Here is a 16185-nt window from a genome sequence, read left to right as displayed (position 1 = left end):
AGGCAATGAATGCAGACGGTATTTTTTCACTGGAAATCAGCTATAAAAGAAATAATTTGTACACATCATTGTAGTCATTGTAGTCATAATTAAAGATTCCCGACTCATCCCGTACAAGCTCGTTTTAATAGAATAAATAAAATATCCTTTCGGTATATTGAAGAGAGAGTTGGCATCCTCGTTGTTTATCAGCTGTTGCGGTTTTGTTTATAAATCTTTTGTACACTATAATATACAAAGGGATAAATAAAAACGCCGTGCAAGCCATGGACACAAACAAAATATCATTTGGCTTTATTAAAGTGGCCAAGAAGCCGAACATTTTGCCCAGCAAAGTCGCAAAAGAGGAAAACAGAGTGGAGCTCATAAAATGCGTGGAGGGAAAGGAAATCAAGCTGGTCGCGTAAGTGAATACTTGTCTCACAAAAAACCATTTCATTCAAGGGCTTCTGGCTTTTCAGCGAAAGAGCAGAGGCTGCGCCGCTGGTTATACAAATGCAGCGCAATCAAAAGACCTCTTCGGCGCTTGCAAGTTTAATGAAAAGGAGGCAAGTTCTGCTTGGAGAGGATGAGCCAGATCCCGATGAGTCGACATCCGCACCTCAATCAATTGCCGAGGTCACTGCAGCAACTTCGACTGACAGTCTGGAGCAAAGGGCAGCACGTGAATTGCTAGCTGCTGCCCAAGCCAATGGAAGCGAAAATCTGAATGGGGAGAAGCTCGTCCTGCCTGCCGTTAAGGCGGATGATCTACCCCTAGAAGGTGCCAAAGAAGCCAGCTTAGATGATTATGAATCCATACCCATTCAACAGTTTGGCCTGGCCATGCTGCGTGGCATGGGGTGGGTAGACCCCCCACCCAAGAAAAAAGGATCAGCACCTGTTGACGAGGCGCCATTCCTGCGGCCAAAGGGCATGGGCCTTGGAGCTGACAAGGCACTCAAACCCAAGGCCCTTCTTGTGCAGCCGGAAAATAATGAGGTGCTGGAGATCAAAAAGCAAGCATTTGTCCGCATCCTAGGTGGAAAACAAATGGATCAATACGGGCAAATAGAGGGATTCGATGACCATGCGGGGCGAGTGATTGTCAAAATGGCAATTGGTGGCAACAAGGAGGCATTCAATGAGTTTCTCTGTCAGCCAGTATCCCGGAAGGAGTACTCGCAGTATGGAAAGTGCATAAGTAAGTAAACTCAAGAGAAATCAAAGAAAGAAACCATAACTAAAAATTGTGATTCGAATTTCAGATAGTGCCAAATACAATGAGTTCAAAAAGCAGGAGAACGAACATGGCCAAATCATTGTGAGGCAGGAAAAACCATCGGAAGTCAGAAACAGAGACCGTAGGGAGGAGAGCAAGTCGAATAGGAATGAAGATAGGGAGCGAAAAAGCTTTAAGAAGGAGCATCAGAGATCATTTAAAGATGAAGACCGACGGAGCTGCAAGGATGAAGACCGCAAGTCATTAAAAGCGGAAAATGACAGGTCGGAGAAATTCGAAAGCAGACCCAACAAGGCGGAGGATCGAAAGCCACAAAAACTGGAGGACCACGGAGAAAGAAAGAAATATATCCAGGACCCGCGAAGCAGCAGTACTTCCACATCCAGGCCGAGCACCATACATGAGCGTGAGCGGCGTCGATCCCCGAGCCCAAGAAGCAGTCGGAGGCAGAAGAGCAGCTCAGACGAGGCGGACGACACTGGAGAGTCCACGGAAAGTGATTCGGACTCTGCCTACGAGCGCAAAAAATACAAAAAAAAGTCTACTAAGAAGTCCAAGAAGCACTCAAAGAAATCTAAGAACAAGCCGTGTCGGGCCAATGACTCCAGCGCGGAAAGCGATAATAGCTTGGAAGATCATCGCCGGCACCCAACGAAGCACAAAAAGAAAACAAAGAAGAGCAAGCATGCCCGATCACGGTCCAGATCGCGGGGACGGGGCAAATAATAGGCTGATTTGATCTATTCACTTGAATTCTTTATTTAATATAGTTAGACGCTTAGGTCTCATTTGTATCTTAGGCGGAATTATCATTAAATTTCAGTTAACTCAAAATAATCACAAAAATGTCTTTTGTTGCGCTTTCTATTTCTCACACCCGTCGCCTCTTAACCAATCTGACAATCTTTTGTTACTAAGAACTTAAAGTGTAAAATATGATGGAGCTACCGCCACGATGGGCTCTTCCGAGAGTTTTAGAGATGGATTACTTATAGTTTATGATATAAATAGTTCTTGCGATGCTCCACAGTTCCACAGATGTTTTTGTTTTGTAAATGCGTATGCGATGTGCTTGATGTGATGGCAAGTTGACTTAGGTTTGTTTAATATTTGGTCATATGTGATGGCTGTGTGTGGTGCATAAGTGACGAGGAGGAGCAGCTGCTTAGGTTTCTACTGCAGCTTCCGTTTGCCGCATTGAATTTTCTCGTTGATAATCTTGGAGGCCTTCTTTGTGATGCCCTTGAAGACATCCTTTTCCTGCAGACCAGGCCACATGGCAATGAGAAGAGTGCCCAAGTACATCAACAGAAGATTGTTGACGATGGCTCCAATCCAAGCCAGGGCCACGAGGAACACGCCTATCATGATCACGAACTGGGGAGGTGAGCGAATCCCAAGATTTAATACGTTTGTGGGAACCAATTGAGTAATCATTTGTGTACTCACCACTGTCGACTTGCGCTCCTTGAATAGATACTCATACCATACGACCAGGTTTGCTTTGATGTTGTACATCTGTCCGCACACATCCTCGAATTTAGCCTCGTGGTCTCCGTCCCAATTGACACCACTAAAGAGCAAGCGGGAAATTGTAGGGAAGACATAGTCCAAAACGGTAGTCAGCAGTGCCAGGAGGGACAGCATCGTTATGACCGATAGATCCATGTACCAGAGTACGAGAAAAATTACGCTTATGCTGCCAAATACCACCCCTGGGTAGTAATTTTTCTCCCAGGTGAGAACGCCATAAGCACTCACTATAGCTGTACGAAAAGGCTCCAAATCATGCTTGAGCTTGTTCAGTGCGCGCTTCTGCAATGTTAAATTTTCATTAAAATTGAGGCGGCGTGTTTTTGGGTAAATTTTTTTCCATAATGGCGACGCTATTTACCCCGACGCATTTCGAGTTCAGCGCATCGACATTTACTAACCTGATCAACCTGCGAAGTTGTCATCTTTGCTGTTCTTTGTTTCGTTTCGACTTGGATTGCAGTTGTAAACGTTAGTTGTTGCCTTTAATTAAAGTGAAAAATCAATTTGTTTAGCGCCAGCCAACGCCAACGCTGTGAAAGCAGTGTTAACAAACGCCAAAAGGCAACGTAGTCGAGCTTTTCCCGATTACTCGTTCACTACTCGATAGATTTGAAAGTGACTTGAACAAATTTGTGAGCACAAGCTAAAAAATTGTATTTGTTATTTATTTTATTAATTCATAAACTACAACATGAGCTGTCCTGGATTTGGCGAAGTTAATATACCCTCGTCGCGCGCCTTTTGGGACGACTGCGAGGAGGACGAATTTGAGAATGTCGGCCAGGCCGAGAAGTGAGCGATTCTGTACTCTGTTCCTGGCATATTCCTTATGAATTACTTTCCGAAACAGGTTGCAGCTAAAGTTCGACGGGGAATCTGGCCAGAATGTAGCCGCTCTGCAGAGTGAGATTCTAGTTGTTGTTGAGGGTCCGAGCGTAACACACTTTGGCAGCTCGGTGCTGCTGAATGGCACCAAACGAATATGCGGAATTCCTCCGAAGACATCTTCGCTGCACTGGAATCCGACATCCAAACAGCTACTGGCCGTTCTCGAAGATGACCTCACAAGCAGTGGGGAGGTCACAGAGCTGCTCTTACCATATGCCAAATTGGCCAAGAAAGCGGTGACCATCACGCTGAAGTCAAAGGTCGACTTTAAGAGCGAGGAAATTCAAAAATATAGTGACGATATAGCCATTGTACGTGGGGTTGGAGTGAACGGGACGGATACGACTGAGCTAGAGGCTCCCAACTTCATAGCCGGTGTGGCGGCGGGCAGTAAGTACACTGAGGAAGCGACGAAGGACCCCAAATTTCTAAGTTCTTGTGTTTATTACAGTTGCCAGCTGGCGAAATCAGGCGGACCTGCCCGTGAGTTCGTTTGTAGTCTACACTGACAAGCTGCCTTTGGACTCCACGGCTGCCCAACCAGTGCTCAAGCTGCTCAAAGCAGTTGGAGTGTCGTGCAGTCCCAGTTACGTGCCGGCTCGCAAGGAGAGCTCTTACTTATATATGTAAACTAATTGCGGTGCAGATTTTTATTTTTAATGCGGTTTTGGTAGCAACATTTCACAATAATATACAATGATGGACCTGATTTATTTCAATACATCAAACATGCTCAAGTTCAAGTCCCGGCTACGGCTCTCCATGTGAGCCTTGGCGATAGCAATGAATTGCGGGCGCTGGAGCATCGAATAGGCAGGCACTATCAGCGAAGATGCAAGCATATGCAGTTCTTTGTGGCCGCTGCTGAACAAGTCGATGCCCAGCTCCAGGGCACTACCGAAATCGCACTCATCCACAGCGATAATAGCAGCGTTGGCCACCGGCTGCAGCTTCTCCAGCACAGCTTGCTTGGCAAGGCCATCGCCGAGATCTTTGCGCTCAAATAGTGCTAACATCTTCTTGAGCTCGGCGTCGCTAACAGAGAGAGGACGGTAGCCCAGCTGCGTCTTGCGATCGAAGGGCACCACGATGCCACCTCGGTGGAACGCCTTAGCGACGACGCGTTTGTTGCGCTCTCGTTGCAATCGATCTAGCTGCGCCAGCTCCAATGAGTTTTCCGCCAAATACTTTTGTACTGCCTTTTTGGTGGCGGTCACTTTACCGGTCGTAAAAGGCGTGCCGACAAAGTCGTGCTCCAGATAGTAAAGGAAAGCGTCGAATATGTTTCCGGACACAAACTGAAACTCGCAGCCATTGGTCATGTCGTTGCGGGCAATCAATAAGTTTTCCTTATCCTGCGGCACGTCCCTCCAATAGCCGTAGTGAACGCCAGTTCCCCTCCGCACAAAAACCGTCTGGAACTCGGGTGGATCATAGTAAAAGCGCCAATGCCTTAGGTAATCTCCGGGCTCGCCCATCGTGGCCCGATGAAAGGCGCCCGACAGAAACTCAAACGGGCCCACCAGCTGCAACTGAAACACAGTCTCGAGGTGTTCGACGGCAGCGCGATTGGACTTCGAGGAGTCTTGTGTCAGGGTATTGATGAACTTCCAGAATTCGTAGAAGTCAGGCGGCATTTCGACGAGGAATTTGTGCCTAATGAACTCGTTGGACTCACACAGGGTATCGTACTCCTGCTGCACTGACAATCGGATGCGCTTCTCAAGGATTTCCATGTAGTTTTTTCCAGATATGTTGCTCATGGCCTCCCTGTGCAATTCGGCTGTCTCCGACTCGAAGGTGCCTTTCGCTTCCCCATGACTCTTTTCCATATTCTGGCTCTCTCCACTGGAATTGCTTGTGTTGGGCGCGACAGCCTCTTCCTCCCCGCAGGACGCTTCCTTTCTTTTTGGCGCCAGTTTTACTACTTCTGCTTTGTCCTGCCCGTCATCTGTTTTGTCTGGGTGGTTGTACTTGGCGAGATGGGCAGCATTGCGTTGATAGCACTTTTCTCCGTATTTGCAGTCCTCTTTTGGCATTTTCAGTTTAAGATTATAAATGATTCAACAATTGGTGTAAACAAAAGAATAACAAACAAACTTTTCTGTGCATAAAAGATATTTTGCAGTGAAGCAGTTCACGTGTTGAAAAACGTCAATGTTTCTGTCTATTTTTTGACGGTCTGGCAACATCCTACGATTTGGATTTGAGGGATTTTGTTTGGTTTTAATATTGTAGTTCATTCAATGAATACAAACTGCGAAAACATCGAAGAAATTTTGATGGTTGGATTGTTAGTAGAGCTACAGGTATATATGGGCAGGCGTTTTATAATAAAACACAATCTAATAATAGAATAAGCAACTAATCCTCGACAGCACACATGACCGAGTATACGCACTCCTCCTTGTTGATCAAGTGACATGTTTTGTTCACCAGGGACATCAACTGATTGACATCGGTTGCCCAGTTGTTCAGGATGTCGGAGGCACTCTTCTTCGTGGTGAAATAGATAATACCAGCGGGGCGATCGATCTTCACGCGAATTGTGTCGCTGTTGGCCAGCTTGGACAGATATTCTTCACAGCGGCTGGCGGGCAAATTGAGGAGCTCACTCATGCGCGCTATGTGAAGCCGGGAGTAGTACATAGCAATAATGCGAATATTCTGAAACAAAATGTATACGATTATTATCAAGAAATAGAGCAGCCTTCCAGTACATATCAGTTTATCAGCTTACATGCTCTATTAGACGATCCTTGAGCTCGGCAATGCACTTTTTTCCATGCTTGGTGGCGTCCTTGAACATATCGTTCTCGGCCAACACTAAACCAAAGTCGGCGTTAAATGTATCGAAGTTAATCAGCTCCTTCGACATGAACAGGCGCAGAATTTCCCTAAAACAAAAATTTAAACTCAAATCTGTGACTAATTTGCTGTTTCTTTTCATACTTGTAGACGGGCACATCCTCCAGTTTCTTGTTTTTGGACAAGTGAGCCATCATGTCGCTTTGTTCGTTGTCGAACGGGGCCAGGACACAATAGATTACAGCACAGACTAGCTTATCCGTCAGCTCCTTTTTCTGCGATTCAGTCAGTTCGACCTCGACTTCCGGCTCTGCTGCGGCCTCAGTCTTCTTCTCCTTTTCATCATCGTCCTTCTTTTTCTTGTCATCATCTAGTTTCTTCTTGTCATCCGTGGCAGAGTCGACGGGTGTAAGGGCAGCTTTTTTACGCGACGGCTCTGCAATAGCCTGGTAGTGACGCGAGGTGTTGAGAAAAGATGTATCGCGATTCAGTTGAATCATTAAGTTGTAGAACTTTAGCTTGAGATCATGCTGAGCCGGATCGTCAAAGAACTTAATGCTGATCTTCTTGGCTATGATTTGAGTCGACACATTGTCCTCCTTCAGTAGACAGAGACGCATTTGCTCCAAAATGAGCTCCACCTTCTCACGCTTGTCCATGGAACCGTACGTCTCTACCTGCAGCTCTTCCATAACAGACGCTGCCGCTGCGACGTCGCCATCGGCCTCCTTGATGTCGGCCAAGGTTTTGGTGAGTCGAGCCCGCTCTATTTCCACATAGATCTTCCCCTCAGTGACCGAACGTAGTGTATCTATCAGCTTGAGCTTGGTCTCCTTATTGGGCGTTTTGTCAACGTACGTGCAGCACTCCTGGATCATCTTCACGACAGCCTGCTTAAGCTGGGAGCGCCTACGCACCAGAAGGGTGACGTACTCATTTAGGGCATTCCAGTTGGATGCATCGAAGCATATCTGGCAAATCGCGACAAGGACGCGCGAGCACGACACCATGTCAGCGCCAAGACGCGTCTGTTTCTCCAGTTGCAGCATCATCTCGATGGCTTCGTGAAAGGCGTCGGGATTCTTTTTGGCCAGCTCCTTTGCCAGAGGAATTTTCTCATTGCAGGCAGGCTCATAGTCCACCTCCATTTTAGTGATGCGGCCGCCATCGAACAAGTAGGTATCCATTATGAACTAACAACAATCAATTCAAATCAATCATTCAATTCAATGCGCATCTCGAGGCGGAGGCGGCTCTGCTTCGGTCTGCGGTCGCTATGACGAGGCATTTTTGTAACTTACCTCTTTTTCTGCTGTTATTCCGCAAAGATCAGATCAAGGTAGTTTTTAATGGGGAAAATGCTAATAATCCAACAAGTTCGTGCTAAGCTTTCACGTTTCCTCCTTCTGGATGTTGTTTAAAACACAAGTGCCGCTTTTTTTGATTAATTATATTTTACTGCATAAATTCTGCTTACAAATGCTGTGTTAGAGGTGTCAAACCATCGATGGTAATATCGATAGTAACGATGTTTTAAATAATTCCATTCACAACTATCGAGTGCGCGCCAGTTTCAAGGAGACTATGATTTTTAAATATAAATCAAATGGAAATAGTTTTTTTTTAATGACATTTCTCTTTCTATGGAATAACAAACAAATATTAGACAAAATACGATGCAATTTCATTGATAATTGATAAGTGATAATGAAAAAGCGAGTGGTAAGTTGTGCAACACTTATTGCGCCTCTTTCGTTTTTAACACTGTAAATTATTTGGCTTCGGTCTTTTGTTACCGCGAAAAATTTTGCTAACTAACAGACCCGAAAGCGTTTGCTATTTCGACGCTACAGCTATCAGCACATTTTGCGGCGCAATTTTAGACTCTGCAAACGCAGACCGCCCAGGTCAGTGAAAAAAGCAAGAATGGCTCAAATCCAAGAATACCAGGAGTATTTGCTGGACGCCCTCGAGGTGGTCGACTTCAAGTTGAGTAAGTTGTTTACAATTCACCTTAATCTTCTATTGCAATACGTCTGTTTCTAGTACGCGACAAGGCGGACATCAACAACGATGATTTGATTTTTCACCCCGTTATGGCTCATCAGATATTTGGCGAGACTGAGACAATTTTCGGATATCAAGATCTGCACGTGCGCGTATTCTATACGGCAGGACCGTTGCACATTTACTTGGGCGTGGAGTATGGGACTCGTGTAAACGAAGTGTCTGCCGGTGAAATGAATGCAGACGATGTGGTCGGAACCATTGCACATAGTTTGCCAGACGGCTGCTACTTCATCAACCTAGACGAGTTTCTGAAGACGCTGGACAAGGCAGACAAGTTCCAGCCCTTCGGCGAGAAGATCGGCGAGTACACACGGCCCTCTGATGACGGCAGTGAGAGGCTATTCGAGTTCTATCAGTGCGACTACAAAGTTCCATCTTTCTTGAAATTCTTTGCGCGCCTGCAAACTTTCATACTGTGGTTCGTGGACGCTGCCTCATACATAGACACTGATGACGCCCAATGGTGCTACTTTGTTTGGTAATAAGGGAGGGCTTTACTATTTTTTATTGTATATTCTAAACGACTTTCTTCCAGCTATGAAAAGTATAAGAACGGCGATGGCCAGTATCAGTATGCCACAGCTGGCTACACAACCGTGTACGAGTACTATGCCTATCCGCAGAACAAGCGGCCACGGATTAGCCAAATGATGATATTGCCCCCCTTCCAGAAGCTGGGTCTGGCCACCCAACTAGTCGAGACTATATACAAGTACTACCAGTCGCAGAAGAACGTGGTGGACATCACTGTAGAAGATCCCTCGGAGGACTTTCAGCGGCTGCGAAATTTTGTAGATGCGCGCTTCTGCAAGGAACTGAAGTCATTTGCCCGCAACGAGATCGTCAAGGGCTTCAGCAAAGAAATGGTGAGGGAGGCTCGCGAAACTCTTAAACTAAATCCGCGACAGGTGCGAAAAGTATACGAGCTGCTACGCCTGTACTACACCAATGTGAATGATGACAAGGAGTACAGAAGCTATCGTCTGGAGGTAAAGAAACGCCTTAATGCAGTTTACTATAAGCAGATCAAGGACCTTAAGAAAATGGAGCGCCACAAGATGGACACGGAAATGCTGCGAGCTCGATTGCCCAACATGAAGCAGCGCATGGAACAGCTTCAGGAAGAGTACGCCGTGGTCGAGGAGGGCTACAAGAACACTCTTGCCAAGCTAAAGGCCTAAAAGAAGGAATCGATCCAATGGTGTCGAGTAATTTATTTTTTGTTCTAAATATGTTGATTACAAAATACATTTTGTTGCTATAAGCCTTCTGTAGGATTCTGTCGAATAAATATTAAAAATTACATACGTCCTTTATATGTATATATTTGTGCATCAGATTACCATGTGCGCATAGGGTTTGTGGCTGAGGGCTGAGAGCTAAGAGCTGAGAGTGGGGCACTTGAGCAATTAAGCGTATACAAAATAATTATACATAGCTAACGCATATTGTTTATACAGAATTAATAAACAGTATTGCAATTTTAGGTTGGGCTGGAAGTACGCAAGGGGGAATACAATCATAGAGAGGGAGAGTGCTGTAGCAGCAACCCGTACAACTAGCAGGACCCGTACTCCTCCATCCACTTCTCGAAACGTGCTACATCCTCGGCCGAAACGGACTTCTTGGTGCGCTGTCGCGCGTCCTGGAAGTCCTGCAGCGTGATTGGTAGATCCACGTCCTCGCGGCGTATCTGCTTAATCTCTTCCGGAGTTCGTCCCGAAATGAGTCGACGCATGGCCATCATGGACGCGTCGCGGCACACGTTGCTGATGTCCGATCCGGAGTACCCCTGCAGCTCCTCCCCGATCATGGACGTGTTGATGTTAGGGGAAAGGCAGACATCCTTCAGGCACAACTTCAGCAGTGCCGAGCGCGTTTCCTCTGTCAGGGGAGTCAGTGGGAACTTACAGTTGACTTGATGAGGAACAGGACCGCCTCAGGCACTTACCGTTCGGCAGAGGGATATATATCCGCTTCTCGAAGCGTCTCCTGAAGGCCTCGTCGATATCCCAGGGATGATTTGTGGCTGCCAGAACCATGATGACCTTCTCCTCCTGCATGCTCGCATTGAGACCATCCATTTGTATGAGCAGCTCCGCCTTGAACCGCCGGCTGGCCTCGTGCTCTGAGTCGCTGCCCCGCGATGCGCAGAGTGCATCGATTTCGTCAATGAAAATCGTGCTCGGCGCATAGAAGCGCGCCATTTCAAAGAGCAGACGCACTAGCTTCTCGCTCTCCCCGCGGTACTTGGATGTGAGTGTGGAGGAAGACACGTTGAAGAAGGTGGTTCCACACTCCGTGGCCACTGCTTTAGCCAGCATGGTCTTGCCAGTGCCCGGCGGACCCACCATGAGAACGCCCCGCCACGGCCTTCGAATTCCCTTGAAGAACTCCGGCATGATTACGGGAAGTACTACCGCCTCCTGCAATTGAACGCCGTGGACCGTACATCATCAGTGATTGGACAGAGGGTTAAAGGTAAATAAAGAAGCAATAGATTCACCTGCAAGATGGTCTTGGCCTCGTTTAGGCCAGCCACGTGGGTCCACTTAATGCAGGGGTGGCGCTGCAGGATGTCCTTCTCCAAAGTGTCCACCAAGCGCCCTTCGTAGCCCAGTGGTGAGAATTGCTTTGCCTTGGTCTTCGGGGACCACTTGGGTGTGTTGTGCGTGGTGGAGACTGATTGTGCCTGAGAGTTGTCCTCCAAGGACGTGGTGGCATCCTGGTCGTCGGAGTTCGAGTTCTCGTCAAGCGAGTTCTTCTTCACCGGCTTGTGCTTGAGCGTCATTTGTGCGTTTGTGCTTTGCTTGCGGGCCCGCAGGCGCTCCACGGATCGACTCTTGCGCACGGCAGCAGTCAGAGCTGAAGCCCGCCCTGGCCGTCCAAACCGCATTGCTCCCACACTGGGGGCGCCTGAGGGTCCACTTCCCACCAAGCCTACTCCCACATTTCCGGCACTGCCATGGTGGCTCTGACTGAGACCCTGGCTGTTGCTGTTGCTGTTCGCATTGCTGTTGATGGAAGGCAATGTGGGCTGGAGCTCTGGATCGCGGCGCCGCAGCGATGACACCCAGCGGTTGTCCTGCTGCTGGGAGGGGAAAGGCATTGACGGCTGATTGGAGCGTGGCTGGGGGGCAACTTCTGCGGCGGACACTGGGTTTTATCAATGAGGTAAGGATATTTTCCCCCTTGGAGCACTCACCTTGTGTGGGCAGACGGTTGCTCCGCAATGGAGCAGGTTCGCCGATCCCAAGCCCGGCAGGAGCATTGGCCCCCAAATTGTTGACCGGCCTGTGCTGGCGGGCGGCTGGTGTCGCGTGTCCGCTCTCCACCGTAGTCTTCTTGACGGTATTGGAGGTGCGTGAGGGTCGGCTGGTCGCTGTTATCTTGGTGAAGCCGAATGGCGACAGTGAGTCCAGTATTAACGTGTCCATCATTCGGGCCACATGCGACAGGCTTGTGGGCGGTGTGGATGAGCTGCAAGTGTAGAGAGTTCGCTAAAGTTGATGGTTATGCCATATCAAGGTCTACAGCCCGAAAATATCCCTCCACCGCTTAAAATACGAATCACTTACATCGATCACTATACATATAGTAAAAATACCTTAATGTTAATGGTGAAAATTTAATTAAATAATCAATGAATGAACATATGTACATACATATCTGCATTCTCCTTTGCACACCCAAAGCCCTCAACATTTCCCATTTTCATGGTCTGACAGGGTCGAGTGCCAGGTGATTTCTATCCCTACCAAAGACTCTTTTCCGCAGCAGAACTGAGAACCCCCATGTGTGTTACTTTTGTTGGGAACCACCATTTCTTTTTGGTTTATAACCCATAAGTTTTAAGCTTGATCCTGGGCTCTTGCCATTCAACTTGGCCGTGTCGCAAAGGTCGTTTGCTTATCAGCCGCTTACAGCAGTGGCGGCAGGTCCTTTGCGTGTCCTGTTATGTGCATACATACACACATTTTCTATATTCCTTGTGTCTGGCCAAGTCTGGCCAAACAGCCTGTCTAATATTAGCTAGTCCTTTCCCTCTCACCTTCACTGACAATGCTTAGGAATTTCCAGGAAGCGACGAGCTAGTGCGGGGGCCCAGCACAAGCCATATGCAGAACAGTCAGCCGCTAGCAGTTGGCTGGAGGGTTCAATAAACTTGTTGGCTCTCCACACAGGTTATTGACGTGCCGGCGACAATTGTTAACTTTTTATTCGCATTTGGGGCTGCGCGCCCCTTGCTATTTGCATGCGTCATGGGGAGTCATTAAACCTCTTGCATACCATACCAACATTGTAGAGCAAGTTTTTAGAGCTACCATCTATCTGGGAAGTATACCACAGTATGAGTATTCTTTGTGCGGCTAATTGAGTTGGCCGCAGCATTGCCATGCCATAACTCTTGTTTCTGCCGCCTGCCGCCCGCATCCGCTTCATATTTATTGTGCGCTGTACTCGTTGAAATTTGGGTTAATGTTTCCTATGCGCTCGCCTACGGTTTCCGGCTGGGCAGCGGAATGGGCAGCGATCCACTGATTAGCAGCAACTAAATAGGTCATCTCGGACCCCGATTGATTTGCGTTTATTTTTCCTACTCCCATACCTAAGGACATGGCTTTGAAAACTGTTACAAGGCCGACACTGGAATGGAAAATTCCCAAACACTGGCCCTTCGACGATGGCGGAGGCCGGAGTCTAGTCTTAGTTTGTGACATTCTCTTTAAGATTCGTGTCACCAGAGCTAATAATGCTAATTCCCACCAAGCAAAAGCCATTGCCACTGCAAAAACAAAAACACTTTGGCCTATGCAAATTACAGTCAGCAATGGCAATTATGACTGGCATAATATGTTAGAAAGCCTAAAGGAAACTTAAGGATGGTGTGGGGTCACACGGTGCATTATGTCGGAGATCTTGGGAATGGGATGATTAGTCATTAAATGAATCGAAAGGTATCTATTATTGGTTACAACATCTGACTTTAAGATTCATAAGGTACTAAAGTATAAGGAAGGAAGTTAGTTTGTCTACTAAATCTTTCAGTAGATTATTGGGTATGTATGTGGTAGTTTCATGGTTTCGTCCTCCTTACCACTGGTGCAGATCCCATAGCGAATGATATGGTGTGTGTCTGTAGGCAGAAACGAATGGTACGGCCACCTCGTACTCCACCTGCAGATTGGGTGGCGATTGTGGACGAAGAGCCAAGGTAGAGCGCTCAAGGGCTGGATTGGAGCTAGTCAGGGAACGCTGGCGCATGAAAGGATGCTGCTGCTGCTGCTGTTGGTGTTGGTGGTAATGATTCGATTGGACCCCTCGGGAATTATTGTTCAACAGCTGGGCAACACCGCCGGCGGGAGCCGTCGAGGTCTGCCCCATGCCGAACCAGTTCTGGGTACTTGTGTTGAACATATCGCAGTCGTCGCCGGACGATCGGTCGGACGGATAAAAGAAACTTTACTTCAAATTTAAAGACACACACGTGTAAGAAAACGATTCATAAAAATGGATTCCCTGACAGTATTTTCTGAGCCGGGCAACCGAAGGCAACAAAAAGTATACGGGTCGCGAGCCGAGGCGTCCACCTGACGACTCAAGGGCTGTGCACCAACTGACCACGGAACTGGACGACGCGTCCACAACAAACAGGACCAACGGCGACGACGCTGCTCGAAAGCACGGCGGGTAGTTTTGGATTTGGATGAGTGTGTGTGTGAGTGCGAATTGAGGTTAAAGGAAGTATTGCCTGGGCGCTGCTTGGGGGCGGTTTCAATCATACATAAGTATTCCCACGGATAGGGTATAATAACTTTAAGGAAATAAAGCTGGACAACATACATAGACTAGATCGATTGGCTTTATGTCGGCTCTTAATGCTATTGCAACAGTTTCGAACAGAGTTTAACTAGTATTCCTTCTCGCTTTACATAATTATAATGAAATTCAGTTTAAAAATTGGTTTGAAAAATTGTCAAATTCTACTGGGTTTCAAGCGAATCTTGCATGGATTGCACTCTAAAATATCGGCAAATAATTTGAAAGGAAATTCAATATTCGATGTGTTTTGTTGGTTGTGTTACTCAACGTCTGGCGGACAGTGGTCAATGCACGCTACGGCCAAGCTACCGTCAGCTCAAGCTGGATATTCCATCGATTTCCGCGAAAGCAAGGCGCTACACAAAAGGAAGGTGGCATGTGTGTGTATTTACCCACTCAAGTGGGAACGAGTTCTTAATAATTTGCCGGCAATGTAATTTAATGGCTGGCTTGCATGCCGGGTCTCGGTCTCGAGCTGCAATCGGAGAAGCTAAAGAATAGCATACATTCGAGAGCAGCGAAAGCGGTTCTTCTGAAGTGCTCCGTCAACGGTATGAGTCTCGGTAAACGATACCGAAGGTCGCTACGGACGCATACGTATACGTATAACGGCTATACCTATATCTGTAGCAGCATGCGAAATCAGCTGCAGCCGAGATAAAAATCGATGCCATAACATACGCACTCAGAAGTCAAGGCAGAGACCGGCACGCCCGTGGCAGAGCTCCACCTCCATCTGCTCCCCCATCCGTGCTGTGTGCTGTGTGCTGTGGTCCCCCTGCTCACTTACCTGGCAGGACTCATCACGGGCAGGTAGGACGTGCAGTCTACGGTCCGGATGGTCGTGTTTCCACGCAGCACAATTTTCTCGCGGGTCGTCCGCCTATAGGTCGTCTCCTCGCCGCGCATCTTTGGTTTTCGATGTTTCTTAACTTTTAAGCAATTTGGAATTTTCGTCACAATTTTAAAAAAGAAAAAACCAAAAATATTCTTGTTTACTTTGATCCAAAATGGTGAGTGGTGTGTTGGAAAATTTTCTATGTGCTTTTCTCACAGTCAGCCGAGTAATAAGGACTGAGAGCGCGAGCGAGTGGGATGGATGCTGTGAAAAAGCTCTGACGGCTCTCTCCTGTTCAGTAATCTCATAGCTTTTTCTCTCTTCTTGCCTTTTCCTCCCCCCCGCAGTCTCTCCCGGAGTGGCCAACAATTGCGCAATTTTCGACAACAACGCGACGAGGACGATTACGAGGCTGTTGCTGTGGCTGTCCTCCACTCGCATCAATGCACAAATGGTCACTAAAACGTCGGACTGTTGTGGCCAGTTTCGACCACATTGCAACGGTAGCACTAGGGGGTTGATATGATATGCATGTGTGTTGGGGTATTTGCTTTGGGAAAGCCAACAAAAAATATTGCCTCTAAAGCAGTACAATAATAAATAAAATTCTAAATTTTGTATAGCAATACTTGTGATTATTTTCTGTATTTTTTGCTTGCGCGATCAGAGAATTCTTAGGTACGATTTTGTTCGGATTGAGATAGGGACTTGCCGGATAAGTTTCCTCTGCTCCATACTGGTTTGGGTATATTCTAGTATATCAAGTGATTTTAAATTCTTCAGTAAGAGGTGATCTTTAGTTCCCTTCTATCAGCCAGTGATGCTCGTTTTTTTTTTGGATAAAGTAATTTATAACAGACCAATCAGAAAATGAAATTGGTTGAGCTTGGCTTTTGGAGGATATTTTCTGATTCAAACGTACGATGGAATGAAAATTTAAATTGGCAATTGAAGAGAATTGTTTTCTTAAAAAACTCTTGCACCGATTGTCACATAAAGA

General features: G+C 47.0%; 7 protein-coding genes and 1 long non-coding RNA gene across 11 annotated transcripts; 4 read left to right on the top strand and 4 right to left on the bottom strand.

The window, feature by feature from the left end:
- Positions 1–61: 61 nt before the first annotated feature.
- On the top strand, positions 62–2059 carry LOC4802068 (G-patch domain and KOW motifs-containing protein). The gene is made up of 3 exons (XM_001359024.5): positions 62–403; positions 462–1183; positions 1248–2059. Exons 1-3 carry the CDS (start codon positions 267–269, stop codon positions 1946–1948), a joined length of 1560 nt encoding a protein of 519 aa, XP_001359061.1. The 5' UTR covers positions 62–266; the 3' UTR covers positions 1949–2059.
- Positions 2060–2070: 11 nt separating this feature from the next.
- Arl6IP1 (ADP-ribosylation factor-like 6 interacting protein 1) lies at positions 2071–3312 on the bottom strand. The gene is made up of 3 exons (XM_001359023.4): positions 3157–3312; positions 2672–3037; positions 2071–2599 (listed from the first exon to the last, which is right to left on the bottom strand). The coding sequence occupies exons 1-3, from the start codon at positions 3178–3180 to the stop codon at positions 2396–2398; spliced, it is 594 nt and encodes a 197-aa protein (XP_001359060.1). The 5' UTR covers positions 3181–3312; the 3' UTR covers positions 2071–2395.
- Positions 3313–3350: 38 nt separating this feature from the next.
- On the top strand, positions 3351–4367 carry PSMG1 (Proteasome assembly chaperone 1). The gene is made up of 3 exons (XM_001359022.5): positions 3351–3550; positions 3609–4036; positions 4098–4367. The coding sequence occupies exons 1-3, from the start codon at positions 3450–3452 to the stop codon at positions 4274–4276; spliced, it is 708 nt and encodes a 235-aa protein (XP_001359059.1). The 5' UTR covers positions 3351–3449; the 3' UTR covers positions 4277–4367.
- On the bottom strand, positions 4282–5722 carry Hpf1 (Histone PARylation factor 1). The gene has a single exon (XM_001359021.5). It carries the CDS (start codon positions 5683–5685, stop codon positions 4357–4359), a length of 1329 nt encoding a protein of 442 aa, XP_001359058.2. The 5' UTR covers positions 5686–5722; the 3' UTR covers positions 4282–4356.
- Positions 5723–5851: 129 nt separating this feature from the next.
- On the bottom strand, positions 5852–7972 carry Rpn5 (regulatory particle non-ATPase 5). The gene is made up of 4 exons (XM_001359020.5): positions 7756–7972; positions 6599–7647; positions 6387–6543; positions 5852–6313 (listed from the first exon to the last, which is right to left on the bottom strand). Exons 2-4 carry the CDS (start codon positions 7639–7641, stop codon positions 6011–6013), a joined length of 1503 nt encoding a protein of 500 aa, XP_001359057.1. The 5' UTR covers positions 7642–7647; positions 7756–7972; the 3' UTR covers positions 5852–6010.
- An 80-nt stretch (positions 7973–8052) lies between these two features.
- Hat1 (histone acetyltransferase 1) lies at positions 8053–9831 on the top strand. The gene is made up of 4 exons (XM_001359019.5): positions 8053–8176; positions 8276–8447; positions 8501–9002; positions 9060–9831. The coding sequence occupies exons 1-4, from the start codon at positions 8162–8164 to the stop codon at positions 9703–9705; spliced, it is 1335 nt and encodes a 444-aa protein (XP_001359056.3). The 5' UTR covers positions 8053–8161; the 3' UTR covers positions 9706–9831.
- Positions 9832–9951: 120 nt separating this feature from the next.
- Positions 9952–15371, bottom strand: kat-60L1 (katanin p60-like 1). 4 transcript variants are annotated; one of them, XM_015182102.2, is made up of 5 exons: positions 15138–15371; positions 11730–12004; positions 11031–11680; positions 10476–10950; positions 9952–10408 (listed from the first exon to the last, which is right to left on the bottom strand). In XM_015182102.2, the coding sequence occupies exons 1-5, from the start codon at positions 15254–15256 to the stop codon at positions 10083–10085; spliced, it is 1845 nt and encodes a 614-aa protein (XP_015037588.1). In that variant the 5' UTR covers positions 15257–15371; the 3' UTR covers positions 9952–10082. The 4 variants fall into 4 exon arrangements, with proteins under 4 accessions (XP_015037588.1, XP_003736652.1, XP_015037589.2 ...); XM_003736604.3 differs by having other exon boundaries at positions 11031–11668; positions 15138–15368; XM_015182103.2 differs by lacking the exon at positions 15138–15371 and adding an exon at positions 13623–14019.
- LOC117184517 (uncharacterized) lies at positions 15247–15807 on the top strand. The gene is made up of 2 exons (XR_004469919.1): positions 15247–15360; positions 15533–15807. It is a non-coding gene; the product is annotated as an uncharacterized lncRNA (long non-coding RNA).
- Positions 15808–16185: the final 378 nt, after the last annotated feature.

The sequence above is a fragment of the Drosophila pseudoobscura genome, chromosome 2 (assembly GCF_009870125.1).
Source record: "Drosophila pseudoobscura strain MV-25-SWS-2005 chromosome 2, UCI_Dpse_MV25, whole genome shotgun sequence".
NCBI lineage: Eukaryota > Metazoa > Arthropoda > Insecta > Diptera > Drosophilidae > Drosophila > Drosophila pseudoobscura.
Note: the sequence above shows the minus strand (reverse complement) of the source record. Positions and strands in the feature narration are given on the sequence as shown.

Bases quoted from the DNA above. Each gene is read 5' to 3' on its own strand.
- Hpf1 (XM_001359021.5), bottom strand. From the start codon at position 5,685: ATGCCAAAAGAGGACTGCAAATACGGAGAAAAGTGCTATCAACGCAAT.
- Rpn5 (XM_001359020.5), bottom strand. From the start codon at position 7,641: ATGGATACCTACTTGTTCGATGGCGGCCGCATCACTAAAATGGAGGTG. The intron at 6,544-6,598 runs GTATGAAAAGAA...TTTTTGTTTTAG, and splicing joins GAGGATGTGCCCGTCTACAA to GGAAATTCTGCGCCTGTTCA. The intron at 6,314-6,386 runs GTAAGCTGATAA...ATTTTGTTTCAG, and splicing joins AGGATCGTCTAATAGAGCAT to AATATTCGCATTATTGCTAT.
- Arl6IP1 (XM_001359023.4), bottom strand. From the start codon at position 3,180: ATGACAACTTCGCAGGTTGATCAG. The intron at 3,038-3,156 runs GTTAGTAAATGT...TTAACATTGCAG, and splicing joins CAACTTCGCAGGTTGATCAG to AAGCGCGCACTGAACAAGCT. The intron at 2,600-2,671 runs GTGAGTACACAA...TCACCTCCCCAG, and splicing joins AGGAGCGCAAGTCGACAGTG to TTCGTGATCATGATAGGCGT.
- PSMG1 (XM_001359022.5), top strand. From the start codon at position 3,450: ATGAGCTGTCCTGGATTTGGCGAAGTTAATATACCCTCGTCGCGCGCC. The intron at 3,551-3,608 runs GTGAGCGATTCT...TTTCCGAAACAG, and splicing joins AATGTCGGCCAGGCCGAGAA to GTTGCAGCTAAAGTTCGACG. The intron at 4,037-4,097 runs GTAAGTACACTG...TGTTTATTACAG, and splicing joins AGCCGGTGTGGCGGCGGGCA to TTGCCAGCTGGCGAAATCAG.
- Hat1 (XM_001359019.5), top strand. The intron at 8,448-8,500 runs GTAAGTTGTTTA...GTCTGTTTCTAG, and splicing joins GGTGGTCGACTTCAAGTTGA to TACGCGACAAGGCGGACATC. The intron at 9,003-9,059 runs GTAATAAGGGAG...ACTTTCTTCCAG, and splicing joins CAATGGTGCTACTTTGTTTG to CTATGAAAAGTATAAGAACG.
- LOC4802068 (XM_001359024.5), top strand. From the start codon at position 267: ATGGACACAAACAAAATATCATTTGGCTTTATTAAAGTGGCCAAGAAG. The intron at 404-461 runs GTAAGTGAATAC...CTGGCTTTTCAG, and splicing joins AAGGAAATCAAGCTGGTCGC to CGAAAGAGCAGAGGCTGCGC. The intron at 1,184-1,247 runs GTAAGTAAACTC...TTCGAATTTCAG, and splicing joins GCAGTATGGAAAGTGCATAA to ATAGTGCCAAATACAATGAG.
- kat-60L1 (XM_015182103.2), bottom strand. From the start codon at position 13,942: ATGTTCAACACAAGTACCCAGAACTGGTTCGGCATGGGGCAGACCTCG. The intron at 11,681-11,729 runs GTGAGTGCTCCA...GATAAAACCCAG, and splicing joins CAACCGTCTGCCCACACAAG to TGTCCGCCGCAGAAGTTGCC. The intron at 10,409-10,475 runs GTAAGTGCCTGA...CTCCCCTGACAG, and splicing joins ATATATCCCTCTGCCGAACG to AGGAAACGCGCTCGGCACTG.